Below are 17,000 nucleotides of genomic sequence, written 5' to 3'. Positions count from 1 at the left end.
CTCTCTCCCCTCTTCCAAGCTGTTATTATTCCACTGATATTTGTTTCCCCAAATTAAACAGCAACAAAATATTGGAAACTGGCTAGTAAATAAAAGAATACGTATATCTAACCAAAGACCTTAAACTAACAAGATGCATAACGGCCATACATTTGACTTGCAAACTAGAGTTGAGAGCATACAAATTCGAGTAGGGTGTTACTCATCTTGCTATTATAAGATCTTTGATCTAACACCTGCCTTCTTCTCCTACAATTTTCCATATGCCAAAAGCGAATATAGAAGAATGGAATGGAAAACAAAATTGATGAGGGAAAACCAAACCAAACATATTTTGTATTACTTTTTTTACTAAAGAATAACAAACAAAAATGTCTATATACATAAAACTAAAAAAAAGAAAGAATAATACATCATGTAAAGTCCCCTGAATGGCAGCTTTCTCTCGAACCGAAACCAAACTGAATATAAAAATAGTATATTGAATGTATTAAATGTCAGACAAAATAAATGCATTTTCTTCATGCATCTTTGCGAAAGTATTATAAATATTTACATATATAAACATACACAATACACACTTATAGCAAAGTCAAATGTCTGCAAAAGAACTAAGATAAATATTTATTTGTTTTTTTTTTTGTATGTAAATACATACAGGTACACATAAAATAATAATATATAGTATTGGCCACATCCCCCCTCACATACATACATACATATATCATTAGAATTGTAAAAGCTGTGATCAAAACCCTAAGCGGAAACAACAGATTCTCCTCATCTCATGCACACACACACACAAAACACACAGCCAGCCAGTCAGTTCCCAGTGGACCAAAACGAATCATTTTCTATACCTTGAAAACGGATCGCTTGCGAGCCTTTAATAATATCTTAGGCAAGGCAAGTGTCGCAAAGTTCCATGAACGAGCTCAAGAATGGGCTATAACTGAACAATCCCGGATTTATATCATTTCCAAGTGCTTTTACGAACATTTTGCGGTAATTTCTTACGCTTTGGTCCACTAGGATAACATCAAAAAATTTAACATTACGAGACATGTATGTACTTACTCACTCAAAACAATTTTCAATTCTTTCAATGGCCTTTTCCAAAAAGAGAAACAAACAACCAAAAAAGACAAATGAATAAATCTATAAACGAATGAATAATATTCATCTCTCCCCCGATGCAAAGGATGCTCTATTTTTATAATGCTTGAGGCGACAAAATCATTAATACATACATATATTGATCGCATAAAGTCACAAAAGGATAGCTCTATTAATTATTTTTTGTAGACTCCAGGAAAGAATTTATTTAAAATATATATATCTATGTATGAGAATTAGCCAAATTTCTTCAAGTGTAATGTAATAAAAAATTTAGCTAGATTTACTACCACAAGTCTTTGATCACAAAAATGGGACAAACAGATTGTAAAAAACAAAAAACCTAATTAACACACAGCACTCGCTTTCAGAAAGCTTTGCTGCGCACAACGTCACACGTACACACACGTTAGACCGATCGATCGATCATCCAGCCCACCCTTAACCAATCTTGACCTAGATCTATTCGCTATCTCATCTAATAAGCCACGCAGCTCTCTTCCCAGCCTATAGTTCTTTCCACTCCATACAGCATGTGGCTATCACTCACTTGGCTAGGATAACCCACGATACACATCCAGCCCTCCAGCCCAGCCGAGACATTGTACATACACACACGGCAAGGATGAGTCCATGTCCATGTCCATGATCCACACCCACTTATATAACATACACACACACACATAAAACAAGGAAGTCTTAGCTTAGAGAAATGATCGCGTAACATTTAAGAGCATATTACATATAGTATGTTATCATTTCGCGAAGAGATCGAAATAAAACTTGATGTAAAAGCAAATTGCATTTTGCAGATCCAAAAACCAAAAGAGAAAATTGTGGATAAAATATATAGAAAACGAGATATAGTTTGTTTGATTTAAGTACGTAAAATGGGATATCATGATCAGGGTTGGAGTCAAAGAGATATTTTAAGTATTGAGCCAAAGTGTTATGTTTATTGTTGCTCTCAAAGAGTCAATGAGTCAAAGAGTTATGGTACTCGATTTAATGTTCCAGGCGAACAGAAAGAAGCAGAGGGAGAAATAACTTTGTTGCTCTCTTATATTAAAATCGTTTCTCTCGCATCGCTTGCTCTTTCCAGGACATCATCACACTTTTGACATCTTCTTGAACTCCATCTGTCGGCCAAAAAGTGAATTATTCATATACTTTTTCATACTTTTAGGCAGTGAGTTGATCTGTGAGCGCCTGAAATAGGGCAAACGATGAATTTTTACTGGTAAAAGGCACAATTGAAAAATAAAAAAATTAATTAATAGCCAACAGGAGGAAGTGTCAATACACGCACACTTTGGTTGTGGTTATGAATTATAATTGTTCTTACAATATTTTTCAAAAAGTGTAGTTTTCCAACTGAAACTCTGCCAAGGGCTCCGCCCAAAAATAAAAAAAAAAAAGAACAGATTGTTGCTTTTGAAGTAAAAGGCTCACATTTATTATTTGTTTTCAATTATAGTTAATTTGTTCATAAATACACACGCACATTTATTAATAATTCATTTAAAACAATCTTCAGTTTATCAATACATACATAAGTAGTTCAAAAAGCGTTTCTTCTCTTTCCTCTTCGTACTCTCTCTCGGCTTCCATCTCTGTCTCTGGCATGTCTATCGCTCTGTCTCTCTCCAACGGTGCTGTTGTCTCTGTCGTTGCCTGCCTTCCGTATTAACTTATTGAATAAATCACCAAATCTTTTTCGTTATCTGTTGTGTTTACTTTCGATTCGATACTAAATCATACAAATGTAATTTTTCTTTCAATTAATTAGCTAATTTTTTTTTGTCTTCTTTTTAATTTTATATATATTTTGTTTAATTTCATCCATGTTTTGTATCGTTACTTGTATGTAAAGCTAAAGCAACGCGTTTATTGGACCAATTTGTTAGTAATCGTAGGCAAAAAACAGCAGCCAATTCTTTGTATATTATAAATTGTAAGTAGATCCCATTGAGATTGTACCAAGGACAATACCAAAATAAGATGAGTAACGCGCAAGCCATTGCTCGCTCTTAAAATGTTAAGAGGGGAACAAATCAAAAACCAAAATCAAAAACCATTTGCATGTGAGAATATGGACAAATGTAAATATTGTAGTTTCAATTAAATTTGAAATATTAAAATTGTCTGGCGTTATGCATCTTATTAATCATATTGTCGTTGGCCGCAACCTGTAGTCCTGGGTATAAACATACTTGTCTGGGGGCTTTTTTTTTTTGTAAATTCAAAAACAATTTACCTTTTGGGTGGCAAGGAAGGACTCCAAAGGAATGTATGTATATATTTTTATATATATATGCTATAATAACTGACATCCACAATACGCTTCTAGACGAAATGCATACATATCTAGGGGGAGTGTTCAATTTTGGAGTTTGGAATTCGAGTTAAGGCTAAAGGACAACAATATTACAAGCTATTTAAGTATTGGCGATAGAATCTCTTCCACTCTCCGCTCTCTCTCTAGAAATCTCTCTGAGTTGAGCTGAGCCTGAGCAGAGGAGTCAAGCAACGGGATTCTTAGACTCTAAGTGGGAGTGGGAGTGGCTCGCTCCCAAAGTTAAGTTAGATCTTAGGGACTAATGACTGTTTTTGCTCTTGTTGAGGTAAAACTTGCGCTCGTATTGAACGGCGAACGAAGGCGAAGGCAAAAGTGTCTACAAACTAAGTAGCTAGGAGGATCCCTACCATTATATAACATAAATAACTATTCTCCGGAATTTCTCGACCATCTCGACTACAAAAACGAATCGAAATAAAGCGTTTCGGGATGAGGTGCAAGCAAATATCACGTTTCTCTACATCTCCCCTACTCGATGCCAAACGTATTAGTCTCCTCGACGGCCAGCAGCAGCTTCTCGTAGAGTAGCTCCGGCGTGGGATACGGCGGCAAGTCCAAACGATTGAAGCACGTGTGAGCCCGGGGCAGGGCATTGGGTTTTCCCCACTTTTCGATGCAAAAGCGACGCGGCCCAGTCGAGCCGCGCAGGGCCGAGAAGCCCTCATACGGTATACTGGACGTGCCCGTGACGAACTGCAGAAGCCGCAGGCGCTGTTCGTTGCTGAATCGCTGCTCTATGACCTGCCAGAACCAGATAATCACCTGGTGATTGTCATGGTAGCCGGAACGATACTCCGTATTGAGGCGCCAGTCGTTGGTGTCTATCTCAGCGGTACCCGCGATCACCAGCTCCAGTTCGCGGGCATCGAAAACGGATACCAGGCGGGAGTCGACCACCTCGTAAAACCCACGGACCAGCGATTCCGTCTGCTCCTGGACGCCGCGCTCCAGTCGCCACTTGATCATTCGCTCCAAGTACTCCTTCTTGTTCTTCTCGTTGACAATCATATTCTTGCCGCCCTGCTTCAATTCTCGCTCTACAACGCGCCCCAGTAGCTCCTCGGTGACGCAAAAGGTGAGGCCCAGGTCAACGCCAGTGCCAATGTCGTTGTCGCGGATCCATTGGAGAGACTGATGGAACTCATTATCCAGCGACTCCAAATCGCTCAGGGCCACGGGCAGGCGCAGCAGAGCCTTGTAGAAGGGTCGCGTGAAGAAGGCATCGAGGAGGTATTGGTGGACCAGGGCAAGGCCCAGCACCCGTCCGCTGAAGCGGAACCAGTCGTGGCAGTTGTCAACGAACGCCGACAGCGGCGACACCTGCACCGTGTACGTATCGTTGGCGGAGTACTCAAAGAGTCCGTAGTACGGGTTGAACAGCTCGCGGGATAGCAGGAAAAAGAACTCGCGAGAGGGTCCTCCATAGTCCAGGCCCTCCTCCGTGTCCCAGAGGACGGCGAGGCGACCGCGCTGCAAGTCCTTCTTGTTGGCGGACATGATGCGACGGAAGGCGTCCTCCAACAAGTGGCTGCGACGGATGTGCAGTCTGTAAATGGATTGGAATTAGAATCAAGATCAAAGGGTGAACCACTGCTGGAGGAACTCACTTGAGCTTGTGGGGTCCCTGGCCATAGCCCTTGGACTCCAGTTTGCGGTAAAAGCTGCGCAGCTTGGCCTCGAAATCACGACGGAACGGCGGAGGCGCCCGCTGTGGCATCCGGGAACTAAGAACCGGCGAGCCCTGTGGACTGCGCTCTTCAAGAGGAACATAGCTCATGATCTCCTGCTCGAACAGGCTGCGGGAGAGATAGAGCAGGGCAAGATTAGATACTAGTTAGCCGTGGAGCTCTCATAAATCTACAGGCCAGCCACTCTCCGCTGGCGTCCTTCGCACGCAAAGCGGGGAAATTGATTGCCCCGCTCATATGCTTTCCGATTGTCCGCGGCGCTAAGCCGACAATTGATTAGCCCCCAAACAACGGAATACAATAATGATGGCCAGTTATCTGGTGGGACAGGCAGGATGGATGCCAGCCAATCTGACCGGAGAAACGTGGGCCGCTGATACCGCCATCAAAAAGGAGATAAATGCGCTTTTGGACTTTGGATTTGGATTTGTAAGAAAGCAACAGAGGATATGTTTACATAAAGTTCAAACTAAAATATCGTAAGATATAAAACGTTATCCAGTCCCTCTTAGGAAAATTAACAGCTCTATATCTGTAGATATAGTAATTTTTAGAATATCATATAATAAAAATTAAAAAAAAAAATTAATAATATAAAACTAAATAAATTATCGATTTTTTCGATTAATAAAACATAATAATAAAAATTGAAATCAATCAATCAATTGAAATCACATCCATGTGTTATCGTTAGCAATAACTCAAAACTAGAGTTGGAAATAAATCGATTTTCATTGAATCGATTTTGTTTTTATAATTCTACAAGTAAATCGATTATAATCGAATAAAATCGAAAAAGAAAAAAACATTTTAAAATTACCTTTTTTATAAAATGTTAAAAAATGAAATAACATGGATTTTTACCATTGAAATTCCGGATATTCGGGAATCCTCAAAGATCACAATTTATAATAAAAAATAATAAATAAAAAAAACTTACAACTTAGTACTTAACTCTGCTACATAGAACTTTTTCGATTAATTCGATTTTTAAAATGTAGATCTATGTATTGCAGAATTTTAAAATATCGATTAATCAATTACAGAATCAATTTTCTTTCCAGCTCTACTCAAAACTTATTTTCCTGGAAAACTTTTATAAACAAAAGTCATACGACTGATACATCACTTTTTTCCGCTTTTAATAGATGTTACATATATAGAATGAAATCTTCGGACAAACCTCCTAACGCATCGAATTCATTGGAGATGAAATCAGACCAGAGATGATGACCAACCCAACGCCGCAAAGGTCGCGGGGCCAATGATTTGTCATATATTGCATCCATTAATAGTCGGGCGACGGTTCTTGAATCACTTGAAGAGCGAGCAGCTCAAGGGAAGTCATTCTCTTCCATCAGCCCAGTCTACCCAAAAGATTTCCCACTGCAAAAACGCGGAAGAATCGACAAGTTTCCAAATCAATGCAATCGAGCAGCGCGTGACCTTCGAGCCTAGAGCCCAGAACCGACTTTTCTTTCCAGACTTTAGCTTATCGATTATTATTATTATTGTTATATTAACTTTTTTCGATTCTAGCTAGTTAATCCATAATTTAAATTGCTTTTTGTTGGCGCCTTTTGCTTTTGCTTCTGGCGGCGTCGGCCTTCAACTTGAAAATTGAAAATTGGCCAATTAATAACGCAAATTATGGCGGTCAACCGCATTTTGGGTTGGGTTGGGTTTGGGGTTGGTTTACTGCTGGTGCTGGGAGGGGATTGGACCAATAGTGACAACAGTTTTGCCTGCAATTAACGCCCAGCTCGGAAGTGACTAATTCTGGGCTCATTAACAATAGTATATATATTTTTTGGCAATTTATTTGTGGGAGATGGGGAAATGGAAACGGATCAATTAATGGGTGTACGTCGTCATACATGTGTGTGCCGTGTCAAATTACTTTCCAAATTGAATTGAAATTCTTACAAATAAATTATTGATGCCAGATGGAACACAACAACAGGAAGCTGCAATTAGCGGGAATTCAAATTAAATGGGCTCGAAAAGCGATCCTCCAGTGCAAAATGGAGTGCCAAATCAAGCTCGAGTGTTTCACCCACAGCGCACAAAGAACAACCACCAACCGATCGCCATTGTGCGGGATTAATGTGCGATAGGAACTGGCCTTTCGGTAAGAAGGAATACATATATATAGCTATATACATATATATGAATGCTTGATGCAATCGTGGGCAGGTCACTGACTCTTTCTTCACCACAAAAGTGCGGATATATTATGAGGTCACTTGGCTGTGATAAAAGCTAGCTTAAGGCATTATCTGCATACGAATAATAGGAGAAGAAAACATCTGCTAGCTGGCAAAGAAAAACATATTAATTTCATTAATGAAATCAAGTGTTTGCCAATTCCAAAACGCTCTCTAGGAAGGAGATCTCTCATTTCAAACTCCCTTGCCTGAGCCCACATTTCACAAATTATTCAGCCGCAAGCTTATCAACTTTTTTATTATTTGAAAGGGAAAACATTTATGCTGGTCCCAAAAAAAATGTAAATACAGGCTAGAATCTGCAGCAATACACGTACTTCTCCCACATGGTAAAGGTGTAGACGAACTTGGAAAAGAGACCCATTTGATGATGGGTTGCTTGGGTTGTAAATCCCAAATGGATTCTCAATTAGCAGCGCACTAAATAACTGCCGCAAAAAGGTTAAAACAAAATAAAACCCAAATCACAACCGAAACCGACAGAAGCAGCTTTTTTGGTAAAATCGATACCAATCCCTGGGTTTCAACTGACTGACTGATTTCTGCTTTTACCCAATTCCAACTGCGAAACTGCAACGCGAGCGGCGAGCGGCGAGCTGCACGATAAGCTAATGATAAGAAAGGTGGCGATAATAATGGGGGGAGTGGGAGTAGAGCCTTAACCCATTTTGGTCACTACCTTTTCGGTGGGGGGTTTCAGGTCGTAATACTGCTTAAATGTTCAATGGCTTGTTGCTACTATCAAATATTTACGTAAAGAAATATATAAAAATACAAATACAAATTCCTAAAACTAAAAATCAAACTCTACACTTGAATTAAACTAAAATAATTTTTAAAAAATGTATACTCTTTAAAATTTAAGAGTATTTTATGTGAACCCTTTGGACGAAACGAAATCTAATCCGAAATCGTTACAAAAAGTTACAACACTCGAGTGGATCGATTGACCAACTCCAAAATACTAAACTCTATTCCTCAAAAATATGTCATAATGACGTAATGTTGTAATAGAAACGGAGAAGCACTTGAGAAGAGCACCGAATCCTTGAGACTCCTTCTCTGCCCCCCAGGAATTCTTAATGAGAACTGTCTATGCGGCATTCCAGCACATTCCTGCAACGTGGGAATGGAATGGGAGAAGGCTGCTGGAACCCGATCTCTGCCAGGCTGCATCCATGGATGCATGGGAAAAATGCAATGCCGGGCGGAATTGTAAACAAAAAAATTACAAAAACAAAAATTATGAATAAATCGGATGCAATTCGTCAACAGGATGTGATCTCTAGTTTAGCTGAGGCTGCACTTTTCTGATGGGAACTGCAGAAGTGGCAAAAGTAAATGATTCAAGAGTTGTTTCGACATGACAAAAACTAAGTTAAGGAAAGTGATAACAATAGTATTGAATATAAATTTTATAAATACTTTTAAAAGTGAGTTTTTCTTAGGTGCCAATCTACCTGAAACAGAGTCCTAAAGGTCTAAGCTAAACCATTTTTAAAGTCATTTCTAGGGTTGCTGTTTCATAATTATAGTTATAATATTTACAGCAAACTATTAATCCACTTACACGGCCCACACTATGTAGGCAGCCTTCGACAGAAAGCCCATTTTGGCGAGCGCCTATATCCTTGACGATTGCCAAATATTTAACCATCACTAAGTGAGATCTCCGGAGATGGATTTGTCGGAGTTATTGATATTTCACCACTCGCGTATATTGGTTAACGGTATATCTATAATGTTATACGGACAAACGTTATGTGTGCACACGCTCCGGCTGTTGAAATGCTTCTGGTGATGATAGATTCTCACTACTATTCCCGCCGACGAACGGAACGGAACAAAGTAGAAGCAGCGGTGGCGGCGGCGGCGGCGGCGGAATGAAACGGAACCGGCAACGGAGTCACAGATAAAAAATATAAAAAATATAAAAAATATATATATATTAAGACCGATCTCCCGACTCTCGCTTTCCTTTCAAGAGAAGTTGGTTAGCCTGGGCTCCCGATTTATGCTGCTAACCGATTGACCGACGATTGCAGAATGCTAACGCTTGTCTAGCCACTTGGCCGATAAATATGAAATGAAATTCAATTTAGGCGGCAAAGAAAATTATTTAATTATTTGCTGGTTCTGTGCCTCGGCCTGAGTGTTTCGTTTTGTTTTGCTTGGCTCTTTTCGCTTTCGGTTTGTTTCGGGCCCAGTGCTTATGTGCAAGGCGGCGGCGGCGATCGACGCAGTGCAGCGGTGCTCTGCGCAAGTCAACGCCGCTGCCGAAGACCGCCAAGCTGAATCCGGCGATCCGAACTCTTTTGACGAACTTCCGACGATGCACAGTGGGCCCACAAATGGGTAAAAAAAAAAAGGGAGAAAATATAACTAGCTTTTTGGAACCAATTAACACAATTACAATTTATTTGACATTTCTATATATTAAACAAAGTGCAAAAAATACGCGTACTTTTTGGGGGCTGTAATTTTTATAAGTTTTATATTTTCTATTTTTATATAGTTCGTTTTTATTTTCTTTATATATTTTTTGGCACTTTTGAGATGGAATATATATTAAAACGTAAAACTGGCTCCACTGTGCCACTGCTTATGCCATTACTTCGGGTTCGACTCGTGCTCGGGTTGCCGATATCCCCTTCTCCCCCAGAATTGAGTCACCCCATGAGGAGGAGTGCACTACAAACGATAGACGACGACGACGCCTCGCATGGCCTGGCAATGGCATTTTGGTGGGTGAGTGTGTGGCGTTGGTCATGGTTATAATTGTTCGCTCATCACTCCACCAACCGGTACCCTTGCCCCGAGTGACACGCCTCGAATTTAACACGCCCCAAAACATTGAAACGGAAGCCACCACAACAGACGCCGGCCACTGTCTCCACTGTGTGGCGGTGGACACCCTTCCTGCACAGAGAAAACACTAGCTGATCTTGGGAAATTTGGGAAAACTGGGAAATACTTGTAAAATAATAACAACATATATCAAAATAGATTCTCAAGTTGAGAATCATTTAAAAATATTATTAAATTTTCTCATTTTAATAAATACTTCGATTAGGAATATCCATTTATTCTCTCTGTGTGATTGAGACTCGCAACGAACGTTCAGACTGGACGCAGGCGCAGCCGCCCAAAAACCCATTGAACTGTAAACAAAAAAGGCCCAACAACTAAACGCCGACATATTCCCTTCTACGGGTCAAATTTTAATGGCAAATATTTAGTGGTTAGGCCAACTCCAGTGTAAACTTCCAACAAGGGAAAAGCATAGATTGGTGAATTGTAGAAATCAAGATTGAAGAAGCTCAGTTACCCTGGTAAAGGCAACATTCGAAAGATCTCAGAAGCGGTACTTCTCATTTAAACTTGCACAGACGTTACGAGAGTTAGAGCGGCATTAGGGGGTTAAGTACAATTTAGGCACAAAATAAATTAAAGAATTGTATATATACATATATATATCGACAAAAACATCAACGGAAAACTTCACGGACAGCGAACGCGTCCGATAGTAATGATGACAACAGCGACGACAGTGCCACACCCCCGCTTAGGGAGCGAGGGATGAGACCAGCCAGACGGGATCCAAATTGGAGTTGCTATTGTGCTATTTGTGCCCCGTTTGGCCAATAAATTATGCTTCATTTGGAATTGGGTTAAGTTGTGAATTGGAGACGGGGCAGCAGCAGATTAGTGCGCGCCTTGGTGTGGAGTGCCAGCTGCTTCGGCAGCTCTGGGGGGCGTGCCTGCCTGCCTGCCTGCCGGATCGCTCTCAGACGACTAAAGGCATATTCCAAGTCGCCCAATACACACTCTCCTTCGCTATAAATACTTTCCATTTTGCCCACTTCTAAGCCTGCAGTTATTTGAATATATATGTTTATTTTTTCAGGCAACTCATCAGAGGCATTTAGCCAACTGGCGAAATGTATAGTCTCGTATGGGATAGCCCCGAGAAGCCGTGTTTACCGACTCTTAGTCGGGCCACTCATTAATTGCTCATTGAGCCGCAACCTCACACAACCCAGAAGGGGCTGATAGCCGGTGGGGGTTACCTCACACGATCCACCGCCGAGTGCTGGGTGAGTAATGGCCAACTGCAGATCGTTCTGACCTAAGCCTCTGGGATCGCGGCAATTTCGCACTTTAAGTAACTTCAGGGAAACGTCAGGGAGTTTTTGCTGTGACTGACATGTGTGCTCTCGAAACCGATTAGTTATCTATTTTTATTAACATGCTAAATAAATTAACTTTTGATTTAGAAAGATTTTTACTATGAGTTGTTTAACAAAATAACCTAGTAATCATAGAATAATTATTAAACATTGACTTTCTGACTGAAATATATAATTTTAGGGAAGGTAGGAAAATCGATTGTTCTGTAATGCGTTTTATATTTAAAACAAAAGTTGTTATAAAAATTGAAATTATAACGTTGCTATGTATATATATTTTATCGATAAATGGATAATGTATTATAAAAAAGGTACTAATAAATAAGATACAGTTTTTCGGATATTGTTCGATATTTTATCGTTAAATGAATGCAAAACTGTATTGATAAAACTGTAAATACAATATGTAAAAGGTTGTTTGATGAAAGTGCACATTACTTTTTAATTATTATTGATCAGCATATATATTTAAAATTGCAAACTTCAGTGCGCCGAAGTTATGGTTTTCTTTCTAGTTTCTTAGTAAAATTTGCTTTTATTCCCAAATGGCTTTGTTTTCTTCGACTAAAGAGAGGGCAATACCAATCCGAAAATAAAGTTTTAAATATAATCTCTAGCATTCTTGTGAGTATTCTCTTTTATTGAATTTTTAAACCATAAAAATTTCTACACAAACTAAACACAGGCTCGAATCAGTTCTTATATTTGATTATATTATATTTAAGGTTGTGTTAGCCTTCGCAAAGGGATTAACGATCTTGAATTTCTTTAACTACATTTTGGGAGCAATATTTTATAGCATACTTTTGGAACCTCCTAAAAGGATTTAAACCACATGGCCATATCTGTGACACACTTTCTTCTGTAAGTCATAGGTTAAGTAATCACGAATAAAGCCTAAGAGTATCATCATATTGAAAATAAATCCAGTTTGAGGGAGATTTAACCGAGCTGCAATTTAACGAAAAACTCCCACGGCTCACTTTTGGGCGGGGGAGGGCCAATGAAGCGCGAAAATTTTGTCTAATTGAAATGCAATTAAATAGCTCAATCGGAATCGGAATTGAAATTGTTGGCGTCTAACCTCGAGATCTTGAGAGGCGGCGCCGCCGCATGGCAGAGATTGGGATTAAGATTAAGGTCAACAAAGCTAGTGCATGGGACTGCAGTTCCTTAATGTTTTGTGGTCGATTCCGCGCGATAAATGCATTTTTGACAACGCAACGCCACACGGCCAATTAGACAATAAGCCGTGGAGATTGGACGCCAAGTACTAGCCTTGATAACCGTGTGGATAGCTGGTTAGCTGGCTAAGTTGGTAGGTAGTTCATTTGCTTTGTGTTCGATGTGTTTGGCGTTTTGGAAAATTAGCCAACAGCCTTCGACGCGGCTTTTAATACCAATTAATCCCACACTCGCACACATCTAGAGGGGGCACTCAAGCAGGACCGCCGCCAAATTCGATCGACAGAACCAACTTCTAATCCAAAACCCAAGCGAACCAAACTAAACTGAACTGAACTGAAGTGCATTAATCTAAAGACAATGACGCATTAATGCCATTTCAGGCCAGGTGGATTCGCCCTGGCTGTGGTGGGGGGACCTTCGTCAAGTGCAGGTGGAGCTACCGATTGACGGCCACCGGTGCGTCATGAACTAGAGGGGCCATCTAGGAGGGGGTTCATTAGTAGTAATGAAGGCTTTCCCACACCAAAATCAAAGTTGTTAAATTGCTTCAGAATCTTAAGGTAGTTAACAGAGAGAGAGAGAACCTATACTGTCATTTCCCATTTAGAAAACCAGGTCAAAGGTTTACTCACCTCAGCAAAATGGTCAACTGTAGGTCATGGCCCAAACGCTCGAGAGCTGGAACACCCTCAACCCGCAGTATATTGATTTTCTCGCGCAGGGAACGGGACACTGTGTGCTGGCCCTGACGCTCCCGCAGGATCTCCAGGATGTTGGGCTGGCGCAGAAAGGCAATGACCTGGCAAAATTGAGATGACATACAAAAGAGTAAGTTGTATATTATGGATAATTCTGGATTTTAATCTTATGTACCTTTTCGTTGTAGGCAATGGGCACATCCTCATAACCGGCTGCAGTGGCTCCTGCTGCTCCGCCCGCTGCTGCCCCACCCAGGCTTAGCGCACAAGCAATGGCCGCTGCCGTGGTGCAGTTGTGACCGTGTCCATGATGGCCACTTCTCGACGACGACGACGACGACGCAATTGAGGGCCGGGGCGGTGGTAACGGAGGCACCCCTGAAACCGAGGAGGATACCCCTGGACTGGCACTTATATGACCACTCGTAGCGGACAGGCAATTGCCGTCCACCAGGTCCGGGTAGAAGTAGCCACCCACAACACCCTGCTGTTGATGCTGTTGCTGCGACGGATGCTGCTGGCGATGGCGAACCACCCGGGGACACTCCACCGGTAGGCGCGGATCCATAAACGAGGTGCGACGATGCTGGTGGTCAATGAAGAACTGCTTGCCCGACTGATCCAGCTTCGTCTCCCAGCAGGAGGGCAGTTCCCTGCCCAGCTGGGCAAAGGTATTGACCAGCGCCACGAGATCCTTGTTGTACTGATACCGCTGAAAGCACTGCGGATCCCGCCTTACGCGCATGACCATGTGCTTGAGCGCCGCATTCCGGTTGTAGATGGCCAGAGCCGCTTCATTGGTGTGCAGCAGCGAGTAGAAATCCGAGCGGCAGAGCATCAGGATGGCGGGATGGATGGCCGAGGCGGCGGCAGGAGGTGCAGCTGGTGCTGCAGCGCCATTAGCAGTGGCGGTGGCCATGGCATTGTCCGAGGATGGCAGGTTGTACAGCTGAGCCGCCCTGCTCTCATTGGTAATGGTCCGCCGGATGCTCTGGTACCGCCTGTCCAGCTGCTGGCGATGATGCTGCTCACGGCCGGCGGGTCCTGCGCTGGGTGCCGCACCAGGCCGCTGCCAGGAGGTTGTTCGCGTCGTGTGATCGATGTAAAAGATGCGACCGTGACTGTCCATGCGTGCCTCCCAAGCGGGCGGTAATGGTGGCTCTCCCGGTGCCCCAGCACCAGCGCTAGATCCCGATACCTGTCCCGCTCCGGGTTCCATTAGAGCTGTGCTTCCTGCTGTTGCCGCCGCCGCCGCAGCTGCGGCTGCTGCTGCTGCACTGCGTTCCGGAATGGAGGGAAGGCGCGTGCTACTGATGTGCACCATTTCATCGGAGGGCTCCGCTGTACCCGTTTCCTGGCCACCGTCCTGCAGGTAAATATAATCCAATTGACTAGAGCTTGGGCCGTTTGGATCCCCTAGGATTCCTGAGCCTGAGCTGGCGAGGCTAGAGTTGGCAGTGACGGCTTGAAGGCGGGCATGCCGCCGGGCATGGTGAGTGGGCGTAGGCGGACATATTAAAGGCGATCCCGCAGGTCCTCCTGTGGTACCTGCTCCGGCCCCACCGCCCACACGCTTGAGCAGCCGCTGCTGTGGACGATGGCCGTGGAAAGTGGGTGTTCCTGGAGCAACCGCCTGCTCCTGAACTGCCCCACCCACTCCGCGACCCCTGGTTGGCGAATGTTGCTCTGGACTCACGCTGAGGTCTAGGGGTGAGGCACTGCGCGTGGAGCAGCCAGAAGGAGGGCTTCTTTGGCGCTTTGGTGAGAGCAGGAGACGCGGAGAGGCCTGCTCCTCGGATGAACTTGCCTTGCCATTGGACAGGGCACGGGTGAGCGGACGGTGCTGGCGCAGATACGGGAACTGGAGGCTGTTGGGCGACGAGGACGAGCCGGATCCGACGCCCGAGGAGCTGGGAAAGCTGGGGAACTCGTAATTCTGGTGTGCTGGCACCTTTTGCGCGCTGATCGTGTTGATGTAGCTATCGGGGCCGATCTTCTTCTTCAGCAGCGGCTTAAAGCGAACGGGTGGCGTAGCCAAAGGCGAGTTGTTGGTACTGCCGCTGCCCTGGGCCAGCTCCTCACACTGACCCAGTCGCTCGTCCGTGTCTAGGATGTCGAACTGAAAGACGTCGCCCTGCAGCTTAAGATCGCGGCCAAGCGCTCGCGGCGGCCAGGAGCGTTCCAGTGGCCGATGATGGGGTGGCGACGGCTGACGGAGATGATGATGGTGCTGGGAGTGCTGCTGCTGCTGCTGGCGGCGCTGTACATGGGCACTGGCCTGGAGGGCAGCAGCGGCTCCTAATAGACTTTCCACGGCAGCCGCCTCCTCATCCTCCTCCTCCTCAGCCTCCGCCTCTTCGTCCACTTCGGCCATGCTAAGCGTGTCCACCATCTCAGCGGGCACTGTCTCAAAGCATTCGCGTGCGACCCAAAGATTGAAGCCATCGCCGTTGGCATTGGACAGCGTGGAAGGAACTGCTCCCGCCGTTACCGCCACCGGTGCCGTGGCCTTGGTCTTCTTTCTGGCCCCGCTAAGTGGCGTGGAGCCACCACTCTGTGGAGACAGGGTCCAGGACTTGCGACGGGCACCACCACCCACGCTGCTGCCGCCATCGCTGCCGATGCTGCCATTATAGGAGTTGGTGGGCGAAAGCGTGGAGCTATTGGCCGGCGTCTCGCACGATTTTGTGGAGAGCAAGGTCTGGTGGCGAGGCTCCTTGGGCTCCTTGTGGGATTCAAGGGGTTTTTCATCTTTGGAAGCTGAAAAAACATGTTTAAGTCAAAGGATTCTCTACAATTACTTGGCATATCTGACTTACATTGATCACTTGGGCCCGGCTGCTCCTGCTCCCGCCCTTCCGCCTCCTGGTGCATTTCCAGGGGCTGCTGCTCCTCCACCTCGCTCACATTCACCTGGACATCGTTGGCCAGAGTTAAGGCACTCTGGAAGGCCTGCTCCAGTTCATCGCTTTCGTTGCCGTTGCGCGCCTCGTAGAAGGCCTCCTTCGGGTCTTCCTCCTCGTCATCTTCTTCCTCCTCCTCTTCTTCGTCTTCCTCCTCCTCCTCCTCCGTCCCCAATGTGAGAGCAATGGGATCCGCTGCTGGTCCTGCCCTGTCCGACAGGCGACATGACGACGACGCTGCCAGGGGCGTCAGAGCCACTGGCGCTGCTGGTGGCTCCATCTCCACGAAATCCCCGAGAGTTTCAAGATGCGCTGCTGTTTTGCTTCTTGCGTCTCCGCCTCAGTCCCCCGTCCCCGCGCTCCCCGCCCAGGGTTACAGTTACAGCTACAGTTACAGTTGCTCTACTTTCGCGTTATTGCGTTTCCAGCGATTCGCGCTGAACATTTTGTCGCCGTCAGCCATGGGCCCGGTGCCTGCCCCAGCCGAGTTTCGTTCACTGCTTACAATGCATAGAGGCACTCGCTTTAGTTGATCAAAACTGTCAATTAAAATATAATAATAATTGAAATATTTCGGGGCACAGCTCCGCGGAATTAGCGTGACCGAATAAGCATAACGGAGAAAAGCGC

General features: G+C 44.2%; 1 protein-coding gene across 2 annotated transcripts; it reads right to left on the bottom strand.

The window, feature by feature from the left end:
* Positions 1–2,573: 2,573 nt before the first annotated feature.
* On the bottom strand, positions 2,574–16,991 carry Hecw (Hecw ubiquitin protein ligase). 2 transcript variants are annotated; one of them, XM_017166057.3, is made up of 5 exons: positions 16,287–16,991; positions 13,643–16,227; positions 13,402–13,568; positions 5,083–5,271; positions 2,574–5,021 (listed from the first exon to the last, which is right to left on the bottom strand). In XM_017166057.3, exons 1-5 carry the CDS (start codon positions 16,648–16,650, stop codon positions 3,944–3,946), a joined length of 4,383 nt encoding a protein of 1,460 aa, XP_017021546.1. In that variant the 5' UTR covers positions 16,651–16,991; the 3' UTR covers positions 2,574–3,943. The 2 variants fall into 2 exon arrangements, with proteins under 2 accessions (XP_017021546.1, XP_017021547.1); XM_017166058.3 differs by lacking the exons at positions 13,402–13,568; positions 13,643–16,227; positions 16,287–16,991 and adding an exon at positions 8,962–9,277.
* Positions 16,992–17,000: the final 9 nt, after the last annotated feature.

Source organism: Drosophila kikkawai, chromosome X, assembly GCF_030179895.1.
Source record: "Drosophila kikkawai strain 14028-0561.14 chromosome X, DkikHiC1v2, whole genome shotgun sequence".
Classification (NCBI taxonomy): domain Eukaryota; kingdom Metazoa; phylum Arthropoda; class Insecta; order Diptera; family Drosophilidae; genus Drosophila; species Drosophila kikkawai.
Note: the sequence above shows the minus strand (reverse complement) of the source record. Positions and strands in the feature narration are given on the sequence as shown.